This window comes from Triturus cristatus, chromosome 12, assembly GCF_964204655.1.
Source record: "Triturus cristatus chromosome 12, aTriCri1.1, whole genome shotgun sequence".
Lineage (NCBI taxonomy): Eukaryota > Metazoa > Chordata > Amphibia > Caudata > Salamandridae > Triturus > Triturus cristatus.
The window spans coordinates 538,158,133-538,182,550 of NC_140595.1; the positions used below are offsets into that span (position 1 = coordinate 538,158,133).

The following is a 24,418-nucleotide window of genomic DNA, read 5'->3' on the forward strand; positions in this document are numbered from 1 at the left end:
GACCTTTGATAAATCTTAGAACAATAGGAGATTTAAATAACGACGGCTGATCCGGAAGACACAGAAAAGCCAATAAGGCTGATAAATAGCCCTTAACCGTGGCCACAGCACAACCCAGCTGAGCCAAGGAAAGAGCAAACTGAAGCACATTTGACAAGTGGGCCTTTAAAGGGTCAATGGATCTCTCTCCACACCTTTTTACAAACTTAGGCCATCTATAGGAACACATGGACTTAGTGGAGTGTCGCCTGGATGATAATATAACATCCACTACGTCCCTTGGGAGAGAGAAAGAATTCAGGTTGCCCCGTTCAATCTCCAGGCATGAAGGTGCAGGCTCTGGAGGTGGGGGTGTAGAACCTGCCCCTTCGACTGCGAGAGGAGGTCTGCCCTGAGAGGGAGACGGAGCGGAGGGTGCGACGAAAGGTGAAGTTGATCTGTGTACCACACTCTTCTTGGCCAATCCGGGGCGATCAATATAACTTGGGCCAGGTCTTGGCGAATCTTCCTCAGAACCCGAGGAATCAAGGGTATGGGAGGAAACGCGTAAAGGAGTTGTGAGCCTCAACTCAACTTAAATGCGTCCCCCAACACCCCCTGCATCGGAAACTGGAGACTGCAGAATGAATGGGCAATACGCGTTCTCTTGAGTGGCAAACAGGTCCACCCGAGGAGTCCCCCACGTCCAGAAGATGTGCTGAACTACCTCCGGATGAAGCCTCCCCTCGTGGTTGGCGGAAAACTGTCGACTAAGACTGTCCGCGCGTACGTTCAGCAGCCCGGCCAGATGATTCACCATCAAGCAAATCCGATGGTCCTGAGCCCAGGACCAGAGTCGCAAAGCCTCTCTGCAGAGACGGTACAACCCTACTCCTCTCTGTTTGGTGACATACCACATCGCGGTAGTGTTGTCCGTCAGGACTTGGACCGACTGACCGCGAAGGGAAGGGAGTAAGGCCTTGAGCGCCAAATGTATCGGCCGCAATTCCAGAAGATTGATATGAAGCAATCTTTCCTCTGGAGACCAAAGACCCTTGATCTCCAGATCCCCCAGATGAGCACCCCACCCTAGGGTGGAGGCATCCGTTATCACTGTGGCCACAGTTGGAGGAAGATGAAAGGGCTTTCCTTGAGACAGATTGCCCTCCATGCTCCACCAAGACAGATCCGCTGCAGCTTCTCTGGAGATCCTGACTGACTCCCTGAGATCCCCGTTGTGCTGATACCACTGCCTGTGGAGACACCACTGGAGCGCCCTCATGTGCCAGCGTGCATGGTTGACCAACAGAATGCAGGAGGCGAACAGACCGAGCAGACGAAGGACCTTCAGAACTGGAACAACCGCTACATTGTGGAATAAAGGGATCATCTCATGAATGTCAAGAATTCTTTGTGGAGGAGGAAATGCTCGACACACAGTAGTGTCTAGAACCGCCCCTATGAACAGGTTGCGCTGAGAGGGCACCAGGTGAGATTTGGGCACATTGTTTGAAAAACCCAAGTTGAATAACAGATGAGATGTTACCTGCAGATGATGTTCCACCATCTCTGGCGACTCTGCTTTCAGTAGCCAGTCGTCCAGGTGGGGGAAAACCGCGGAATCCCCGACCTCCTGAGATGGGCAGCCACCACCGCCATCACCTTGGTGAAGATTTGAGGTGCATTAGTAAGACCAAACGGGAGGACCGCAAACTGGTAGTGTTGTGACCCAACCGTAAAACGGAGATACTTCCTGTGCGACTTCAGGATTGGGATGTGGAAATACGCATCCTGCAAGTCGATCGACACCATTCAGTCTTCTTACTGCAACGCCTGAAGAACCTGAGCAAGGGTTAGCATCTTGAATTTCTCCTGCTTCAGGTAAAAGTTCAAGACTCTGAGGTCCAGGATCGGACGCAATCTGCCGTCCTTTTTGGGAATCAGGAAATACCTAGAGTAGCATCCCTGACCCCTTTCCTGCTCTGGAACCACCTCTATCGCACCTTTTTGTAGCAATGCAAGAACCTCCTTCTGCAGAAGAAGCAGATGGTCCTCTGAGCAAAAACCTTGGCAAGGAGGGTAAGGGGGAGGAAATTCCCAAAAGAGATGGGCGTACCCATTCTCCACAACGTTTAAAACCCAAAGGTCCGTTGTGACCAATTTCCAACCTTGCAGAAAGTGGGACACCCGACCCTCAACAGGCCCCACATGATGCAGGATGGGGGATCTATGGCTGCTTCCCTGTAGCATCATTGGGAGCAGAGGAGGCTGAGGAGGAGGAGAGATTGCGGCCAGAACCACGTTGTCCCCTTTGTCTTCCTCTATAGGACTTATAGAGTGGATTTTGCTGTTGCTGCTGCTGAGGTTGACGGAAGGTGCAAAAGGAAGACCTTCCAAAACCCCTATACTTTCTGAAGCCAAAACCCTTCGACTGGGGCTGCAATCCCAAGGATTTCGTAGTCGCCCTGCTATCCTTGAACCTCTGTAAGCAGAATCCCCTTTTTTCCAAAAAGCTTTGTCCCATCAAAGGGTAACATCAGGTGAAAATCCAGAAGAGCGGAGCCAAGCCTGTCTTCTTGTGGCTATGGAAGAACCCATAACTCTGGCAACAGAATCAGCCGTATCCAAGCCTGACTGGATTACCTGCCTAGCTGCAGCCTGAGCATCTGAAAGAACTTCCATAAAGCAACCCTTCTCCTCATCAGGCAATTTGGGGGCTAATTGCTTTACAGATTCCATTAAAGCGTGAATGTAGCGGCCCAACAAACAAGTGGCATTAGTTGAGTTCAGTGCCATACTAGCTGAAGAGAAAACCTTTTTAGCAGACTGTTCCATTTTCTTTGAGTCTCTGTCAGCTGGAGCTTGTGGAAATGCCCCCGAAGATTGTTTGGAGCAGGATGCTTGCACTACCAAACTCTCTGGAGATGGATATGAAGAAAGGAAGCTCAGATCCCCTGGAGCTACTCTATATCTTCTAGCCACAGCCCTTGAAACAGCAGGCGAAGAAAGTGGCTTGCGCCAAACGTCCATGATAGGATCCAGGATGGCCTCATTAAAAGGCAACCGAGGCTCAACAATTGAGGAAGGCGAATGTAGAACCTCCGCCAATAAGTTAGGCTTATATTCAGCAGAAGGCAACTGCAAATCTAAAAGCTCCGCAGCCTTCTTTATTACCAAATGGTAAGGAGCCAGCTCTTGAGGTGGAGAAGACCTTGAAGAAGAAAGTTCCCACTCAGGAGTGGTGTCCAATCCGCTTGCCTCCTGAATTCCTTCGAACTCATCCATTGAATCATCTAATTCACCTTCCTCCTCTTCCTCTGCACGATACTGCTCCTCTTCTATAAGCCTCTGAGCTCTCTCCGTGAACGAATCCATGGACACGATGTCGGCGGCGCCATTCGTGGAGTCGGCTGCGCCACACGCGACGCAGTTGGCATCGAGGGAGGCTCCGACGAAGGCACACGATCCAGACGAGGCCAGGAGGAAGGCTCTCCAGACGGCGCCGGAAGCTGCCATGACGGTGCCATCGGCATGAAGGGCATATATGGTGCCTGAGCATAGTGTTGCGGAACACCCAAACTGAATGCCAGCGGACCCACGGGACCTGAAGGAGCTCCAGATTGGAAGGCTGCTCTATGAAATACTCCATACATGGCATTTAAAAAATGCGACGGATCCGCCCCTGGAGCCGGGAATTGTGGGTATGGATCCTGTATCCAGCCGGGGAGTAACCGGCGCCGGAGCCAACGGATCCTCTACCAGATCCACTGGTTCACCTTAAGGCACAGGAGAGAGTTCAGCATCCTGATCCGGCCCGGCGTCGGAAGCTGGTGAATCCTTCGGCGCCGGAGTTACCTTAGGCAAAGGAGACTTCTCCGGAGTGACACGAGGAGAAGGTGAAACAAAGTCCCTACTGCGACGTCGATGTGAAGGCGACTTCGAAGCCCTACCCTTCGTCAATCGGCACCGAGACTCATGCTTCCTCTTTTTCTTATGTCTTCTTGACTTCGACGAGTGCGAAGTCGACGACTCCGGCTTCGACTTGTCTCGCTTTCGACCTCTACCTTCCTTCTTCGCCTTGGCCATAAACAGCTTTGCTTCCCGTTCCTTAATTGCCTTTGGGTTCATTTTCCTGCAACAGGAACAGTCTTCCACGTCGTGATCCGACGACAGACACCATAAGCAATCTTCATGGGGGTCAGTGATGGACATGTGACCCCCACATTCCCTACACGGCTTAAATCCTGACTTCCTCGGCGAAGACATGAGTACCTTAAAAAACAGTAACTCACAAGTTAACAACAAAGTAACTCTTCAACCAAGGAGAGTGCTAGAAAACCGTTATGCACCGACGGTACGGAAAAAAGGGAACTGACGTCATCACGCCGATGTGGCTCTCTTATGGCTCCCGTGACGTCATACGGAGTCGCGAGCGGAGCCGTGGAATTATGACGTCCACGTCGGCGTGGAGAGCTAGGAAAAATTCCGTGGAATGTTGGCGCAGGGGATATTCACAAGGTGAGGAATCTACAAGCAGATGTATCCATCAGAATGATTTATTCACACCTAAACACATTAGCGCCACTTTACAGTGGTTGCCAGTGAAGCGCTACTTTTGTTTTCTCGTCTCTCTTAGAACAACATTATTTTCCCTGGGTGGGAAAGTACACTATTCCTGGAGGAACTGAAATACCTGCTTGATGGGTGAATTGGAAAACAAAATGTGTATAGTGGCTCTGTGTTCACGAACGTGAACTTTTTAAACCATACTGCTTACGTTTTGTAAGAATATAAGCAATGGACATTGAAACGGGTCCTTGCTGGGCCCTGTAGTCATGCCTTAACTTTTCAGGCAAAAGCACTCACTAATTTCGTAATAATGAGTGTAAAAAGAAAAAGGTAACCATATTGTTCCTGCTTACATTTCACATGCTTTACTTAATCATGCATTCCCTATGAGTGTTTGCTTTTTCTAGGATGTTGTTCATTTTTTTTTAGGCAGCAAATTGCTCTTGTCTAGTGCGTAATTTGAATTGAGTCACATCCAGGTGTTTATAGCGGGTCAGTGCAGTGCAAGTTTCTCTCAGTGGGGCAGTATGGTGTTCAGTGGGGGAGAGGATGCAGCAGTGAGAAAGGTGACCAGTTCAAATTTGCAAAGGGCCCTCCACTTCACAGCAGCACAAGTCACATTTTTAGTAACTTTTGATCCGTTTGAGCTATAAACAATTTATTAGTTAAAATCGTTAGATTATGCAGCAGATGATGTATTATGTGGCAAATATGGCAGAGCCATATTTATTTGGAAAACATTTGAAAACTGGTATATTTTGCCGTTCATGTTTGAACTGCTCTTGTGGAAAAAGGGAGGAGAAGTGCTGATGACAGAAACTCCATGGCTGGGAGACAAATGGCTTGCGATTTCACTTTTAAAGATATTTGGGACATTCTATGATTAGAAACGTATCCCACTTTGTGAATGTATTTTAATGTCAATAACTCATAGTAAACCTTAAATAAACATGTGTATCCATTGGTTGAATTAAATAACGTAATAAGCTGTAACTGGTTAGTGAAATAGCAAACAAATACTAAACAGTGGGATATTTTGCTCTTTCTGCCACACCTCTGACTCCGCCCACTGACCCAATCCACGGGTTATTCCCACCCTCTCATTCTCCACCCACAGTTCCCTTACTTTTCCCCCCCACTTCGACCACTGAATTCATGGTTATTTTGCACACCATGCCACCTCAGTTTGGACCCAGCCTTACGCAAATCGGTCTTGACCCTGCCCCAATAGGAACAGTCCAGCCCGAACTGCCGAGCTAGGTCCTCCCTGAATGGAACACTAGAAACTCAGGACCAGTTTCACCCTAGTTATAGGCTCATCAGCCTTGTACATCCTCATCTGCATGGGGGCTTGGCCCTAGGCCAAATGAAAGATTCTCTTTGCCTCTGTGCCCATGCCGTACTATAGTACCAGAGGCAACAGGCCCTTAGGAGGCACACACACAGATCGCCACAAAAAGGTGATGAACTGTCAGTGAGTCTCCTGAATGCAGCCCTCTGGAGGAGGAAATGGGGGTCCCACAGACCCCCCCCCAAAATCCTCCTACATGTGGGTGCAGTCACTCACTGAACCCACCTGCAGGGGGATCTCTCTCCCTTCTTTAAAGTGCAGGTGGCATGCCTTCTGCACTCTGAAACACTGAGCGGCTTGGAAGCATCTACACCCTGGGGGCAGTGCATTCATTCAAACATGGCTCAATCTCCCTTTTTGAACCTGGTGCACTTGTTTAAATGTGTTCCATGGCACAAATAGAGACAGTACACCCTTTCCATAATATGCCCCCTGGACAACTGACAGATAAGAAAGAAGAGGGAGAAAAGGAACCACCTTTCTGAACAGGTAGCAAATAGAAGAGATTTCACTCATCTGGAAAACAAAAGAGTTGGCCTAACGGCTAGGGCGGTCGACCTTGAATCTGGGGAACTGGGTTCGAGTCTCGGCAATGACGCTGAACATCCTGTGATTCTGGGCAAATCACTTAATCTCCCCGTGCCTAACAAAAATGAATGTGTCCTCATGTAATGCAACTGGTGCTATGTAAAGCGCTCAGATACCCGATTCGGGTCAAGTTTGCGCTATATAAAACTCTGTAAAAAAAAAAAAGGTTAATGATTGGCCTACTGGAAAGCCAAGAATTCTCACCAAATGGGCTGGAGCAGGAGAAGAGCTTAAGTCAGAGTGCCACCATCTTTTGGAGCATGGGAGGGTTGTTTACACACTAGCAGGACATTTGTTTTGTCCGTGTTAAGTTCCAAAGAACTCATCTAATTCACAGCTGCTTTAAGACTTTCATGGACGTTTATCTTGGCTTCAGATGATTTATCATCTAAATGAATTAGACTTTGGTTGTGGTAAGCATACAACATCTGAGAGCAGCCAAAAGACTTGATGAAATAGGACAATGGCAAAAAATATGTGTTACACAAAATGGTACTGAGGGATGAGCTCCGGCAATACCAGGAGAGAGGACTTTACATTCAGAATGGAAAGAAGGACAGTGGATGGGCTTGAGACTGGTGGGATATACAATAGGAAATACAGAATTTCGGATGTCTGGTGTGGAAAGGCAATGGAGGAGAATATTATAAACAACTGTAACAAAAGCTGCAAAAAGGTCCAGGGCAATGACGGTGGCGCGCCTGCACTGGTACATCAAAACTCAATGGCCATCTAAGCCAGAGACCACACCAAACCATGCACTCTGAAGATACCAATGGGATGGGGTCAAGAATTTTAGATGTGTCCAAGAATGAAGAGAACTGCAAACAATTCGTTCTCAAGCTAGTTGCGACTGTACTTTCCTTAGAAGGATTGTTAGGAATCTCCCTAAGAATTGGAAATACTGTATCAGTCGCTGAATGTAGCATGTGGGCAGATCAATGAATCAAAGGGGAACCAGGTTTAATGCATCACAAATGAAGTTTAGTGAGTGCAAGAGTCAGAGAAGAGAACTCATAAAGCAGTGCAGACAAGGACCTCAAAGGAAGAGGAAAGGCAAAGATTGACTGGATTAGTGAACATTGTTCTGGATGGAAAATTACTACAGCTAATGGAACTATTCTCATGGCAAATAGCATGAAATGGAGAAACAAGTGGGCTGTGACTAAGGAATGAGCAGATTGTAAGAAGCAGGATTAACGCAGAACTCAAGAATGTTTCAAGCTTCCTTAGATGAACTATCTGCTTCTACAATGCGTTTTGCTTAGTAGGGTGCATGTGCTGAACCCACTAGATTCTTGGAGGTGCGAAGGACTTTCTGATAAACTTGATGTTTATTCGTATCATAGTCTAGTCGCCAACTCCATTGGAGAGATTTTTTGTGTTGTTTAGCGACCTTCTGTTCAGAAGAGAACCAAGGCGCAAATGTTTTGAAACTGTGACTTTAAGTGTTATTATACAGGAAACTAAGGTTATTATTCTACTGCAGCAAATTGATGAACTTTTTGGGGATGTAAAAGTAGACCACATTCCAGTAATTGAGACAAGAGCCTATGACGTCACAGGATATGAGAACAGCATAACTTTCTTTCACGAAAATCTGGAGGCATCTTGCTAATCTTAGACGGTAATGGTGGTTTTTGACACAGTGAGCAGTGCAGTTTTCCTTTGGCGAATGTCTGCATTTCCATTATACATCGGTCTGGTACTTCTGAAATATATATGATTATTTAATATAAAATCTTTAACACCAAAGCATTAAAGTCATACATTTAAATACCTGTTCAAATCTCATTCCAAGTTGTTTTATCAGGGGCTTGTATTTTTATTTTTGGAGAGCACCGACTGCCTCATCTCCATAATGACTTTAGCTACACTATTCAGTGCCTCTTTGGGTTTCTCTGAGATTCTGGGCTCTGTTTGTTCTCGACATATATTTGGTTCCGTAAAGCTCCAAATGGTAGATCTCCATAAACTAGGTGGCCCCTAAAAGGCATGTCTTTAACACACATCTCACTCCAACTCGACAAATATCAAATCATACTTTTGTGCGAGTTCTAATGATTCTCCCAGAATTTACTACCTTGATGTTAGAAACTATGTAGTAAGAACACGTCTAAGCAAACCCTTCAATATTTAATTGCTGAGTAGGCACACAGTGTTAGTGTGCAATGGTTGTTGCAGAATGTACCCAAGGACTAATAAATGTAAACACACCTCAGGTCTCCAAATGCATACATACAAAATATAAATCTCTCAAAAGGACCTCTAAAAAGACAGGGCTATTTTGAGAAGGTACAACTGAGCTAAAATGAGAAAAAGCAATGAAATATGTGGGTATTCTAAACATTCATCTAATTCCACGTGCATTGATTACGTTTCAGAAATGGGGACATTTATTTATTCACACTTGTATTTTGTCTTGTAGAAAGATAACAATTCTTTCAAAATATAATATATTAAAGTATAATATTTTTTTACTTTAAGCACATCGTTGAAATAACTTTCCAGATTCTTTTTTTTTGTATTTACTTTCATCACTTTACATTTCATTTTATGAAGTTCTCATTTTTTTGCATGTTTATTATTTTGGTCAATTGCCTTTCTCGTAGCGCAACTTGGAATTTGATATGCTTTGTAATTAAACGTGTGTGTAAGACTACACTTCAATGTGTAGCAAAGTTATCAGGCTCAATTCACAGGGACACAGACAAATTACCACCTGTGAGCCAAATGACAGAACCAATTTAAGTCCATTGGATTAGAGCTAGGGGTGTTTTCCGATTTTCACATATGGAACAATATGTGCATACCCTTTTTGCACAAGTTATTTTTTTATTTGGACAATATTTTTTTCCTGTAGACACACGTCCCCATTGATCTCCCAATTGTATCACTTACCCATGTCCACCCTAGAAAATCACTTACTCCTGCCCATAAAGAGGGTATACTTGCATGAATATCCACGGTGGTAAACTGTCTGCAAGTACCTGGAAGGAGTATGTGAATTAGGAGTTTGTGGGTGTCAACCTACGTTTGAAAGCGGCTCTTACTAAAACACCTTTATAATGGTAGCAGTGGTTCAGGTGCCAGCACACATCTGCATATAGTCCTTATGTACTGTTTCTTAAAGCAGTATATCAATCATAGCACCAGTGCTATATCCAATTAAGTACCTTGCACAATTGGACTCATGTACCAGCCTGCCACTTGCACAAACGTAAATTAGAATGTACTGCCAGCAATATTTTACTGTAGTAAATTTGTCAAACAAGTCGCATGGAGCAGCTGGGCTGTCCTTTAAAGAATACATTTTCTCTATTAAAATGGACTTTCAGCTGTTTCTCACATTTGACAGTTTACAAAAGTAAATATTTTTGTGAGATGCCAATTTATTATTATTTAACCTTAGTGGAAAATGGACAAACCCACATCCCACTCAAATGAGAATATAGAAATTCTACTATACTGTAGAAATGTCTATATTTGTATACATGATTTAAATTTTGTGCACTAAGTCCATTTACGTTTGGGGTAAGCAATTACAGGGCACATTCCAGTAACCAAGATAAGAGTTCGAAGTCAATGTGTGACCAATTAAGCCCGTCAACATTCCCTAAGTGAAGGATTCTAGCTTCATGGTCTATAATTACATCCATTTCAAATATATTTTATATATTAAAATAAAATAAGAAATCAAAACAAGGATATATATATATATATATATACACATACACACACACACATATATGTTCTTATATACTGTATATGGCCATGGCCTGTACCTATTTCATCAGGAACTTGTCCTTTCGTTGTTGGGGAGCTTCCATTTTCCCCTATCTCAATCAGGATTTCTGCCTGACTAATCAGTGACACATCCTCTTTGGGTTCCTCTGCTGTTCTGGGTTCTCCCTGTACAGGACGCATGTTTGACTCTATAAATAAAAAACGATAGACATTCGTAAAAAATGATGATGATGCATTAATGAGCACGACTCTCAACAAATCCACGTTATTCTGTCCAAATACCATACTTTTGTGGGAAACTTAATGATTATTTGATCTAAGAAGGCATTACCTTTAGTACATGAATGTTGAAGTGCTCACAATACTAGCAGGCTATCGGATTCCTGTGCAATTTCTCAGATTCGCATAGGTTCTCATAAGCACTCCTGGAAATGTGTGACAGTTGCGGGTTTTGAGAAACGTCCCTGGAAAGCATTTGTGAATTCTTATGCTAATGCAAAGGCTTTTCCATATGTGTTATTCTAAATGGTGTGCAATTGTGCATGCAGAATTGCCTTGCATGAGCGCAATTTCCTGTACATGTTTTAGGTCACGTTAAATATATCTTCACCTGTCTAGCAGAGCTCTTGCCATAAATCAATACTACACAGAGGGAGGGCTCTGTTCAATTCCCTTTTACTACTGGCTTGTGTGGGTCAGACCATTCATTCACCCTTTGCTTGAATGAAAGTGTCATTTATGTTTCGATCAATTCAAATTTGAATCAATCAGAATGTCCTCCTACCCAGCATTGGATTATGTGTGTGAGTCCACCTATGGTGTGGTTTCATTGGAATGTATGGTCGACAATAAAAGACCATTATTAATATTCTATAAACAAATCTTGGGGTGCAAACAGAAGACATTTTGTGATGAGGGTGATGCCGCGCAAACCCACCAAAGGGTGGCCTTTTTGATTTTGTGAAATAGCTACTAAGTAAGGTCTTGTCTCTCACAAGCACACAGCCCTTACAACATCTAAGAAGCAAACAAAAGGAATCACATCTCTTGATTTGTGTTTCAACTGTTTGTTGCAGCATCAAATGTTGACATTTTCAGAAGATATTAGATCAATTAAGGCTGGCCAAAGCAGAGTAAGAGTTTGAAACAAAACCAGCCCTAGCAAATATGCTCCAACCGGCTTCATATTGTACCTTTAGCATGAGTGTAGCAAGAGGGCTTGACTCTCTCCACAGGTTTTGACTGTATTGTGGTATTTTTCCACTCCTAAAGAAAATTATGAGAAATAAATTGGCTAAAATGATGCAAATTAAAGAATATTATTTAGAATGAATTGGCTAAGCTCTTTGGGAGCTGAGAAGGGCACTGGGAATCGGCAAATAAGTGAATAAGAGTTGAACCATAGATTCAAGGTGTCAGGAGCAGCATTGGTGTTTTTTTTGCCAGGGTCCTGTATACAGTTCAAATAAATAAAAGTGTTGTTTTGAAGTTATTCATGAACCCCACAGCTAGTTTATAAGAAATGGAACATTCGGGAAACCCAACTTTCCTACTCCACAGAGACTGATTTTAGTGGCCTATACAGAGCTTTACTTCTAAATGAGTTCAGTTTCAAATTTAATATTAAGCTTAAAAAGATAGATTTGCACATTCAGTTTGAAAATCTGCATAGATTGAAAACACTTAGGTATCGAATATTTATCCCAGTTTGCTCTGATTTAAACACTTGTAATGCAGCCTCATCAAACCATCGGTAAATTTCTGAAGTATTCGACGGTTACATGAGTAAAAAAACCTTGAAGTAAAATAATGAATTAATACTGTTTCTAACCAACATTTTGGTAACCAGTAAAAACAATGGTAATTACTGTTTATATTTTCAACCAGAGTTGCCATCTGATCTGCATTTTAACCTCGCTGATTGTAGCGTGAGCTGGCTGCCTCCTGAGCCACTGCAAAAAAATTATGATGTAAATGGAAGGGGACGACGACTAGGACGTGGAGCTTATTGAGAAGGCGAGGGTGGTTCATAACCATTTTGATTGCAAGATCTAATATCACATTGGTTTGGCAATCAAAGAACTACCTTCCTTTGAGCAGTGCATAAAAAGGAAGATATTTAGGCTAAGCATGTTGGGGCTCTGAACAAATTTATTAGGATAGGGTCAAGGTTTGATAACTATTCAATAATAAATTGATATGTGCATTCCGATCAAAGCATAAATATTTAATTTTAATGAGGACGATTTGCTGAAGATATGATTATGAAAATATAAAAATTTGAAAGGTCATATTTTTTTGATTGTCAATTGGACCCTGATTTTTGTTATTTGGTCATTCATATCTGTGAGAAATTGGGTTTTTGGTTGTCTGGGGTGTGAGCCTTGGTCTACCAACAGTCACAATCCCTTGCAGGGTGAACCACAAATAGTCACTAAATTAACCTGCTCTTATACCTGGGTAGCTTGGCCCAAACAGCAGTCAGCCTTAGATTAGAGCTAATGTGTAAAGTACTTATGCAGTACACAAACAGTAACACAGTGAAAACACAATACAGGGAAAATCCCACACCAATTTAGAAAAATAGAGTACATTTTAATAAATTATTTGACACCAAAACGCTAAAAATCCAATCAGTAGAACTATAGTTATGGAGTTTTAAAGTTGTTAGTGAAAACGAACACCTAAAAGATCAAAGTGCCAACCGCAGACATCTAGTCACACGAGACCAGGTCAATGTTGAAAAATATGTCAATTTATATGTGGATAATAGGGTGTGGAGAACTTATCAGTAACCCAACACTCCTTCCACATAGACATGGACATGAAGTTGGTGCCCTTCTGACGCCACTTCTTGGGGGAAACCCAATCTGGTAAAAATCCCCATCAGGGTCCTGGTCACTACAGGTGCAGTGACGGTCCTCAGAGGTATTGGCTCTGGGATCCTAGTGGCATGTTCCACCAAGGACAGGATAAACATGTTGCCTAAGGCTGTTGTGAGGTCCAAGGGTCCTACAATATCCATGCCAACCGTCTCAATGGGAATTTCAACTACAGGCATGGGACCAATGGGAGCTTTTAGCTTTTTCTCAGTCTTTCCACTAGCCTGGCAGGTAAGGCAAGTCCCACAGAATGCATCAGTGGCTGTCTTCCTCCAGGGCCAATTGCAGTGGGTGGCAAGTCTGGCAAAGGCCTTGTCCTGCCCCAGATGTCCTGCCAGGGGGATCTCATGAGCCAAGCCCAGTAGGAAGGCCCTGTAACATTGGGGAACTACCAACACCCAATTTTGACCCATGTTTTTAAGCCTACGACTCACTATACAAGGGGTCATTCTCTCAATATAGGAGGTGTTCTCCAGAGGTGTCCCGAGCTGCCTGGGCTTCAGCTTGCTGCCTCATGCCATCAAAGGTTGGGCAGTTTTTCTGTCCCTTGCAGAACTCCTCCCTGGTGGTTCCCCCCTCTGTTTGCCATTCTGTAAGCTCAGACAGGTCACCAAGGGAGGCAATGTCCTCCCCAGTAGACCCAGGGATGGCCTACGTCAGCAGCCCATCCACCTCTACAGTGGAATATTCAGGGGCAAGTTCCCACACCCCTTGCCTTTCCCTTTCCAGCTCAAGACCTTTTTGACTCCCCTCCTGGCCAGCCATAGACCTGGTGGTCGCATAAACCCCCTCAGGCAACCCTAACATTTCAAGGTGTAACCTGAGCTCCACTTTCTTCCAGGCAGTGTGCTCCGGGTCATTCCATAACAGATAGTCCATGGGCATGGCAGGGCTCACAGCAACTGTCAGAAGATCTGAGACCTCCTCCACCAAGAGAATCAGAGCCACAGGGTAGTGACTCTCCCGGTTGTTTGCTACCACAACCTGTTGGAAAGTATTGGGTATCACCTGCTCTGAGGACACCAGATGACACCTGACAGTCATACTGGCTCCTGTGTCCCTCAGAGCCTCTATCCTCTGCCCACTGATGGTGACCCACTGCTTATACTTTGATGTATTTGAAGGCAATGGGGTTTTCTCCACCATCTACATGTCACCCAGGGATACTAGGATAACCTCACTAGTCTCCCACACACTAACCAAGGCCATCTCCTCCCCAAGCGCTACACTGGCCAATCCCTGTGACTGCCCACCACTGGGGGGGAAGTGCCCTTCTGGAGCACTTGGCATCTACTTCGACATGCCCATATTGGTAGACCTCATAGCACTTCGGGACACATTTTCTGGTATTCTGGTCTATGAAGCCTCTCTTCTGGTGACCAGATTGGGATTGGGACCCTTTTCCCAGTGAACTGACTTGGGGGCCTAGCGAGAACTCCATAGTTTAATTTTTGTCTACTCCCACTTTCTTCTATTGGGAACCCTGACCCCCAGATAACATCTTAGACACCCTGGTGATGAGCCAGAGGTCTGCCTGCTCAGCAAGCTTATTGGGACCAGTAAGCCTGATATCCACTAGGTGTTGGTGCAGCTCTGTAAAAAAAATACTGAGCATGTGCTCCCTCAAAATTAGGTTGTACAGACTAGTAAAATCACCCACTTTGCTACCCCTCACCCATCCTTTCAGTGCCTTGCTTGCATAATCTACGAAGTCCACCCAGGACTGTTTGGGAGTTTATGGCTGTCCCTGACTCTCTGACAGTACTTCTAAGGGTCAGCCCAAATTTAGCAGCAAGTAGGGTTTTTGGGGGGCATACCTGGTTTGATACTCAACCGCTAGTGTCAGGAGTCGATCCCTTCCCACCGTGGGCATGGTGTTTCCACAGGCTACCCTCCCTTCCCCAGTACTCCTCTGGGATGTGTATAACCTGAGAGCAACTTCATATGCAGTAGACCACTTGTCTATATCATCTCCCATCACAAAGTTAGGCACCAGATCCTGTGGTATGCAGGCTCTTACCTCTACCACTATTCACGCTACGCTGAGGCACTGAGTAATTTCCTGGTTAGACACCCATTAGGGGCATCCAATCACAGAGGGCGGGAGGAGGAGCTAAGGCTGCAACCGGCCATTTAATGCCGGTCGCAGCACGGGAGCGCAGGCGGCGCACCGAAGGCATGCCAAAGGCAAGCCCGTCTGCGCCCATTCACAGCCGTCCAGGGTCAGGGGCCAGCCACTATGCCTCAATTCTAAACTATATCCAGTCAGAACTAAAGCTGCTACACTCATAAAACTACCCTTTCAATCCCTCCATTAGCCCCAGATTAGTAAGGCTAAGGATTATGGAAACTAGGGTCTCTTTTCCAGAACTTGATCATTCTCCCCATGAAGTAGGAAATACTCAGAGACGCGATAACAACGGGGCCTCGGAACTAACAGCCACGTACCTAAACAAGCGTTCCCTGGCGAAACACAAACTAGATATATTTCACCTACTGGACTCAACTAAACCGGATGTTCTTTTATTAACTGAAACTTGGCTCTCACAGGAGTCCGACCCCGATATTTTGGCTGCCCTCCCCAACAACTACTATATCCCCCAGGTGAATCGGCCAGCTGGGGAAATTGGTAGAGGGGTAGCCGCTATAATATGTCAGGAATTGAAATTCACCACACTATGTTAGACATATCCTCGGTGGACAATCTAGTCATTAAATTGGAGTTGGCCCTGGCACCATTAATTTGTGTACTGCTTTATAGGCCCCTTCAGAGTGTTCCCCTTTTTCCTCAAATATTGGGTGAGCAGGTGGCCCATCTAACAATCAACTACGCTATAATTTTGCTGATTGGCAACTTTAATTATTGGACCAATGATGCCTTGGGCGGACCACACTCTGCAGATTTGACCGATCTACTCAGTGGGTTGAACTGTACTCAACATGTAACATCCCCCACACACATCAAAGGACACCAACTTGATCAAATGTGGACATCTAATCTTGCAGTGTCCACCCTGACAGTGTCCCCATGCACATGGTCTGATCACTCCTTAGTAAAGTTTGCAATCAACGACATAACTTCAGACAACCCCCCGGTCAAAGGAGGATTCAGGGCAAGGAATTGGAATCGCATTGACAGGAATGCCTTTAGTAGCTCATTGACGAACACAGCACTGATTAATCAGCCTTCTATCAACCTAAAATAAAACATCACAGCTTGGTTAACAGTAGCTAGCGATGAACACGCCCCCCTCAGGACAATAACTGAAAGGAAATGGAGACGGAACTACTCCCCTGACAAAAAAATACTTATCTAGCTCAACTTAAGGAATACAAAAAATCCATTAAAATTACCAAGGCCACTTATTTCTCCTCAAATATCTTGAGCTCTTCTAATAGATCTAAGGAAATATTCACGATTGTTAATGAGCTGCCCAACCCCGGCAGAGTCACAATGAAACCCATACCTTCCCAAGCACTTTGTAACTCCTTGAACACCTTTTTTATCGACAAAATTATTACAACTAAAGCCAGTATTCCACAGCATTTGACATGGTCGACCATGGAATTGTAGTAGACTGTGTCAGGGACGCAGGGCTCCAGGGTTGGGCCCCCAGATCGATTATGTTCTTCTTGGAGGACCGCTCCCTGTCTGTTCGCCTCTCCCACTTCACTGCACCTAATATGAAGTCATTGTGTGGTATACCACAGGGATATTCATTATCCCTCCACCTGTTCAATCAGTATTTACTCCCTTTGATTCTGTCCTTAAGAGAAAGAAATGTGAGCACATTCAATTACGCAGATGACCTGCAACTAATATTTACCTTTTACAACCGATTCTATGTCCAAATTTCAAGCCACCATGCTGCACATCCGTAATTGGATGAACAGCAACCACCTAAAGTTAAATCTGGACAAAATCGAGCTGATCCTGATAGGGGGGTGCTCGAAAACCATAGAGCTCACACTTCTGGCCAGCTGAGTTGGGCTCTCCTCCAACCCCATCCTCCTCAGCTAAAAGTCTCGGGGTCACAATCAACTGTGACCTATCCATGAAGTCCCAGATTGGAACGGTAGTCTCTACCTGTTTCTTTCAGTTTCAGAAGATAAGTAAAATCAGCAGACTCCTTACTAGGGAAGTTAGTGCAGGTTGTTTTAGCCACGGTCTTGTCTCACATAGACTATGCCTACTCACTGTACTTTGGCCTACCGTTATATCTAATCAAAAGACTGCAACTCGTGCAGAACCAGGCCGCTAGACTGATTTTCCATCAGCCCAACGTTGTGCATTTAAAGTCAGGTGCCTTATTTTCAAATCTTTGCATGGCACCAGCCCAAAATTTGTCTCCAATCTCATCCAGAGACACATACCCACCCGCAATCTGCGCTCAGCCCACATTAACCTTTTGGTCATACCATCCTATAAATTGAAGCGGCTAGGCGGCAGAAGATTTGCGGTGCTGGCCTCCTCCTTCTGGAAAACCCTACCCTTTGACATCAGAACCTTTTACAAACCTCCCAAGATTCAGGAGACTTCTCAAGACATGGCTGTTCACTCAGGCATATGAATAACTCACCTGGACTCAGGCTATTCCTATATACAGTGCCAAGAAACCAATCGGTGTATGTGCGCTCTACAAATAATTTTAACATAACATGCTGCCACCATCACTGTTGGGTCCTGCAGGTTGGTTTGACTTTAGCTCTAGGTCCCTCATGTTCTTTTGATGCTTCAACAGTAGACTTTTCTCAGCCAAAGCCCCCTCAGCCTTCTTCTTTGCCAAAACCCTCTCAGCCCTCTTCTCAGCCTCCAGTTTCTTTTTGACCACCTGCAGACTGAGCCTCCTCTCCTCCCTTCTGTCCACCAACTCCACTTGGGACAAGCCTCTGAATAACAAACTGCTCCCTGCCCCATCCTGGGTATACCGGTTCTCCTCTGGGGGCAGTTGAGCTCTCCCTGCAGCTCAGCACCCCTCCCTAGGTCCTGCTCCTCATCTTCATTTAAGTCCATCTCCATATCCTATGGGTCATCTTCTACTGCTGCTGCCTGCAACCTCTTAACCTCCTCATAGGCTTGGAGGGCTATCTGTAGATCCACTTTGGAAGCTCTCTGTAACGCCCTGAACGTCTCAGGATCGTTTAACAGACACGACAATGAGGACGCAACCACTTGTGAAGGGTTAGTTCTTTTAATGAAGGCAAATAAAATACAAAGAACAAACAAAAGTTATAGTCACTGGAATCCTCCAGGCTAAGTACGTTACCAGCCCACAGCACGGATGGTCCTAACCGTCCTCTGCATATACGCCGATCCCGGCGTATGCCAACAGAGGGCAGAAATGAAATGGCCGACAATGCCAATCGGTAGGCTGTGAGGGGCACGAAGAGTGTTGGGGAGAATCGAGGAGTCAGGGAAACACCCAGCCGGGGTCTCTACCTGAAGGGAGCAGCCGCTCAACCTCTTCCTCAGACTGCACCGGGACGCGGAGTCACCTCCTGGTGATGTGTCACCGATACCCCAATCACAAGCAAGAAGACTGAACCGAGAGCAGCCGCTCGATCGATCCTGTGGACTTCCGAGTCTGTAACGCGGCAAACACCTCCTGGTGTGCGTTACAGCTGGCAGTCCCTGTGTCTCTGGTCGGGCTGGGAGTTACGACTCCAACCAGCAAAAGCGCCACTGCGCTTGGACTCAGCCGAGTCAAAAAGCGAAGCTCAATGGTTGACCGGTAGAGCTTCCGGGTCCTTCACAGGTGACGATGGGGCAAGACACGGCCCAGGGAGTAACGACTCGACCTACCTCCGTTCTTGCCTTACTGGAGCACCACTCCGGAACACTGCTCTTCACGAAGCAGGTACGTCGGTGTAAACACAATATCCGACCGCCTTGTACCTCCCGGTTCCTCCCTTTATAGGGCGTGTTTTCCTTGAGTTATGTAACAGCTCTCCTGTTTACATAAGGGCGTGTTTTCCTTGAGTTATGTAACAGCTCTCCTGTTTACATAAGGGCGTGTTTCCCTTGAGTTATGTAACAGCTCTCCTGTTTACATAAGGGCGTGTTTCCCTTGAGTTATGTAACAGCTCTCCTGTTTACATAAGGGCGTGTTTCCCTTGAGTTATGTAACAGCTCTCCTGTTTACATAACCTCTCAACCGCTAAGCATCCTGGGAGATGTAGTCCGTTTTCGCTGGTTACCGTTTTCCTCCCCTCGTATGACAGGAATTCTTGACACTCTCCTGCCCATGTTCAGGTCCCTTCTCCTTGCAGAGCCTTTGCAGTTCAGGCCTCGGGAGGTTGTTAGCTTTGATCATATCCATCCCATTGGTAAAGAGGAGGGTAGGGTGCTTAAACTAAAAAAGGAGAGAATACCCAATGTAAAACGAAGGAGGATTTAAAAAGGCTCAAGTTGGTATCAAATAATTTAACTTGGATACTGTGTTACATACATCACTGTATGGAACTGCACAAATACAAGTCTTGATCCCACTGCTGAAAACCAATGTGAGAAACTGGACTGTTGGTTGACTGGGCTGTGAGCCCTGGATAAGCAACAGCCTTAATCCCTTGTAGGGTGAACCACAAAAAGTCACTAAATTAACCTGTGCTTAAACCTGGGTAGCTTGGCACAAAAGGCAGTCAGTCTTAACTTACAGCCAATGTGTAAAGTATTTATGCAGCACACAAACAGTAATAAAGTGAAAACACAACACAAGAAAAATCCCACACCAAGCACACTGGTGGGGAGGGTAGGGGTGGGTAGAAATAGTAGTTCTGGATTTCGGGAGGGTTGTGGGGAAAAGGGCGTAAGGAGGATAGTAGGGCGGAAGTTGGCGAATAATAGGCAACGAGACTGTGGGTACTAATGTAAATCATTGTGATTGCATAATCTGACAACTATGTGGGGATGAAGGGTGGAGCACAATCTTCCTGAATGATGCCTACAACAACTGTGTAAGAGATGATGTGGAGATGGAAAGGGAAAATAATAAAAAAAAAATATTTAAAAAAAAAAAAAAAATCCCACACCAATTTAAAAAGTAGAGTACATTTTAATTGATTGTTTGACACCAAAGAAACAAAGCTCCAATCAGTAGAACCGGAGTTCAGAATTTTAAAAGCTTTTAGTGAAAACGAGCACCTAAAAGACCACAGCAACAAACATGAACATCTAGTCACACGAGACAGGGCCAAAGTCGAAAAACATGATCGACCACTATAGAGCTTGGTTTGGAAACAAGAAGGTCAGGAAAATTGCAGCTCTCTAAAAGTGCCATTTTCAAAGTTGTAATTAAAAATCAGACTTTGCGGGGGCGTGGCTTGCGGCCGTCGGGAATGGTCGCTCTCTGAGGCGGCTGCGCAGCCCTCGCAGTAATATCCGCACAAATCTCCGTTAGTACTGAGGCAGATTCCCCTCTCACCCCGGTAATCGCCTCCTAAACCGATCCAGAAAGCATACGCTGCTCAAAGATCGAGCTGCGCTGACATTAATACCAAAGAGAGCTGCCGATCCGAGACACCCGAGAGGCATCAAAATGGCGGCATGCAGGGGAATGATTAGGGATGGCGCTAGCGGACCACAACGGAGCTGCGTTTGAGGCCAAAGCCGCCGTCGATCGGATCGGCTGTGCACGCTGAAGACCTCCGAGCGACACTGGTGCAGCGAGGAGGCTTGACCGCTGCGGTGGGGGAGGGGGAGCGACACCCACGAATGCGGCCTGCGGAGGATCGAGAGCATATTGGCTGGCTGGCAGGATAAATTGAGGTCCCCGGTTTGCCGGGCCATCCCTGGAGCAGCTACATTCCCCCAGGACTGAAGGTGAGGTGGGCCGGCCGAGCGTTGAAGATGGGGGACGTGCGCTGCGGGGGGCCTCTGCCGCCCGATGAAGACTTAAGACTACTGGGTGGCCGGGTGAAAATCGGGGCCCCGTCTCCAGGGCCTACTCGGGAGGATGCTGGGTGTCGCTTGCTCCTCCTAATCTCTGAGCTGACCGGAGCGGCGACTGTTGAGGCCAGACAGGAGGTTCCTACTCACCGTGGGGGCAGCTACTGCTACTTGGTCTGCTGCTACCTATGTGAAAGCCTTTGAACGCGACACAAGCAGAGGGAGGAAGTGTTAAGACGCTGGGCAGCCCAAGAAACTGAGGCCCATGCCTTGAGGCGCACTGACACCTGCACCGCAAGTTGAGCGTATTTCCCCCGGATCAGGGCCGCCTCGGGCATTACATATAGCGGTGGACTCCTGTTCCCTTGAACTGGTGCCACTGTAGGAGGACCACACAACGCCATAATCGGAGAACCTACACACGGAGGGTGGAAAGAAGGGGCCCACCTCCTACGGGGCTGACCTGCGATGAGTCCCGCATATTAATTGCCACGGAGGAGACCTTCCCCCACTGATCACAAACCAAACACAAGGGTGCTCTGCTACTGAGATGGGCCTGTTAGAGGATGACCAAACTCCTTCTCAACCTATTGGTCTCACCTGGAACACCGACAGCCCGGCAGAGGACAACCCTCTCCCTCCGCGGAGGCGGCGGCTACTACAGGTGTGTCCCTCAGGTCTTCTCAAATATCCTCCATTATCTTTGGGCTCCCTCGTCTCCTGCATACCAAAGATGGCCACCACCAAAGGACTCAAATCCCAGACGCAAAAACAGTTGGCAAAATTTGCCTGGACTAAACAAGGGGAAGATGCTGACGCATTGCTAGGAGAAGACCCCAAAACGTCGCAGCCTCACTCTTCGAACAAAGCCCTCACTCTCAAAGACGTCATGGAGGCTATAGCGGGTGTACGGTCATCGCTGGAGACTCGTATCGACTCTGTGAGCATTGAGGTCACTCTCATACAAGCGGATCTAAAGAAAATGGACTCCAGAGTCAAGGATGTAGCTACAACAAGTGGCCCAGCTCCAAGACCTGCAAAAAAAGATGGAGGAACTCCTGGATGATTTATGAAGGAAGGGCGAGACAGAACAACATTCGTATTCTGGGAGTTCCTGAACCATCAGAAGGACCGACCATGGATCTTTTTGTGGAGGACCTGGTGCTTAACAAACTCCAACCTAAGCGTTTATCTAGCTACTTCTCCATTGAACGAGCCCACAGGGTTCCCGGAGGATGCCCCAAACCTGGGGCCCTCCCCAGACCTATAATCGCAAGAGTCTTCAATTTTCGAGACAGGGACGTCATTCTACAAACAGCACTGGCCGGACCTCCAGTAAAAATTGATAATGCGAATATCACCTTCTTCCCGGATTTCACAGTCAAAGTTCAGGCACAGAGACGCAGTTCCACAATGGTTAAGAAGGCCCTACGCGATAATCCCAGCTAAGCTTCGAGTGGAATCCGAAGGGAAATCATGGTTTTTTTCTGTCTCCGGAGGAAGCCTGGGAATGGCTTGAAGGATGGCGGCGAGTGAGAAGGTCATCAGACGCTAACAACAACAAGGTACCTCACGCTGACCAACGTGCTCCTCTAGTGTCAAAAGAACATCGCTTGGAAGAACACCCGGTCGGGTGACTCTGAACCAGACAACTGCACTTTATCGGTCTTCTCCAACTCCACCGGGACATGTCTGTACTCTTTAACATGAAAGTTGCGGCCTACATAAATGAATACCTGGGGAATTGCCGAGTATAACACTGTGGCACTGCTTCCCTGGCGGTGAATGCATCTCAGTAACTTGCCAACTTTACAAAGTACACTGGGCAAAGGATCGGACTACAATCTACATACTTAAGTATAAAATGAAACATATTACGTTGCATAGGCGGGGTGGAGGTGGTTAGTCAGGCACCCTACACATGACGGGGTGGGCGACAGGCACTCTGCCTTGTTGGGGAGTGGAAAGTTGTAATTCCACTGACAGGGGGGCAGGGAGGTGGGTAAGAGGTGGGGAAGAGGGGCTAGTTGGAGTTTTCAATGTTGTAGTTATTTTATTGCAGAGCATCCAAGTTATCCTACCTTTGTCATGTACATGTTTTGAAGTGCAGGCATTGTCCTTAGGCTCAGGGGGATGGGGTGGGAGAGGCCTTGCCAGTACTGTTATGTCAAACCGCTCTTTTAGTTGGGAAATGCTGATTGCGGGCGCTATTGTTCGCATCGCATTGCCCCTTTGCTCTTCACCGCTACCCGACATGACAGATACGAGAGACATGAAGCTGTCCATATTGACGTGGAATGTTAATGGATTGGGGAGTAAGATAAAAAGAGGAGTTGTCCTACAATACCTTAAAAGGCAATTGCCAGATCTGGTGCTACTGCAAGAAATGCAAGGCTCTTGATGGGGGTACACGCTTTTGGTCCATGCGGGATTCACATCGGGCTCCAGAGGCATGGGTATACTCATACGTAAAAATCTCGCTCTTACACCCACTCGCGTCTGGAACGACCCGCAGGGTCGATTTGCTGTGCTTGAGGCGATGTGGGAGGGTAAGCCACTCAATGTAATATCGGTATATCTTCCACCCTCATTGGGCAAGGTAGCACTGCAAGACCTGGGCAATATTCTCATAGATCTCCCCCCCCGGTACTCTTATACTAGGAGGAGACTTCAACATGGTAATGGACGAGACGCTTGACAGACACCCCCAAGAACCGTCTCCCCGATGAAACACACACATGGCCGACTTCACCCAAGCGATGGGTCTCACTGACATCTGGCGAACATTGAATCTCACCACAGCTTATTTCACGCACTACTCAAACGCACACAAAAGCATGTCCCGCATTCACATCCCTGGCAGATATCGGCCTGTTTCAACACCCCCATGGCCTCCCAAGAGGTATATTGGACCACTCTCCCCTCAGGGTTGACCTTATTTTCCAACGGCACTGTACCCGAGGCCCTATATTCATAAACCCATGGCTTCTTACGATCCCGGATATTAAGGAAGACCTTGCAGAACACACAGACTACTATTTTAGTGAAAACGTCGACTCTGTGGATTCAGCCAACACCATTTGGGAGGCTTATAAGACAGTGATTAAGGGACGTGCACTAGCCTTAAAGATCGGATATATTAGGAATCAAAATGCGCAACTGACTCAATTAGAAAGTGACCTGATCCAACTAGAAACTGTACATAACACCTCCCCCACAGAAGCCATGGCCCACAACCTCCGAAATAAGCAACTAGAATATAATGCCCTTGCACGGGAAAAAACTCAGGCGAGACTTCTCCGTACACGCCACAAAGTGTATGAACTAGGTGAACGTGCTGGGAAGATGCTGGCGTGGCTGGAGTGGCGAGATCAGGCGGCTCGTTGGGTCCCCAAACTCCTACTTGAGGATGGGGCC

General features: G+C 46.3%; 1 protein-coding gene across 4 annotated transcripts in view; it reads right to left on the reverse strand.

The window, feature by feature from the left end:
• The window catches only part of LOC146776237 (dynein axonemal assembly factor 1-like), a 668,903-nt gene that overhangs the window by 573,803 nt on the left and 70,682 nt on the right, over positions 1-24,418 (reverse strand). For all 4 annotated transcript variants that reach the window (XM_085638027.1, XM_085638025.1, XM_085638028.1 and 1 more), the window contains exon 2: positions 10,273-10,422. In XM_085638027.1, coding sequence (XP_085494153.1) covers positions 10,273-10,414 — 142 coding nt within the window. In that variant the 5' untranslated portion in view covers positions 10,415-10,422. The remainder of the gene's footprint in view (positions 1-10,272; positions 10,423-24,418) is intronic.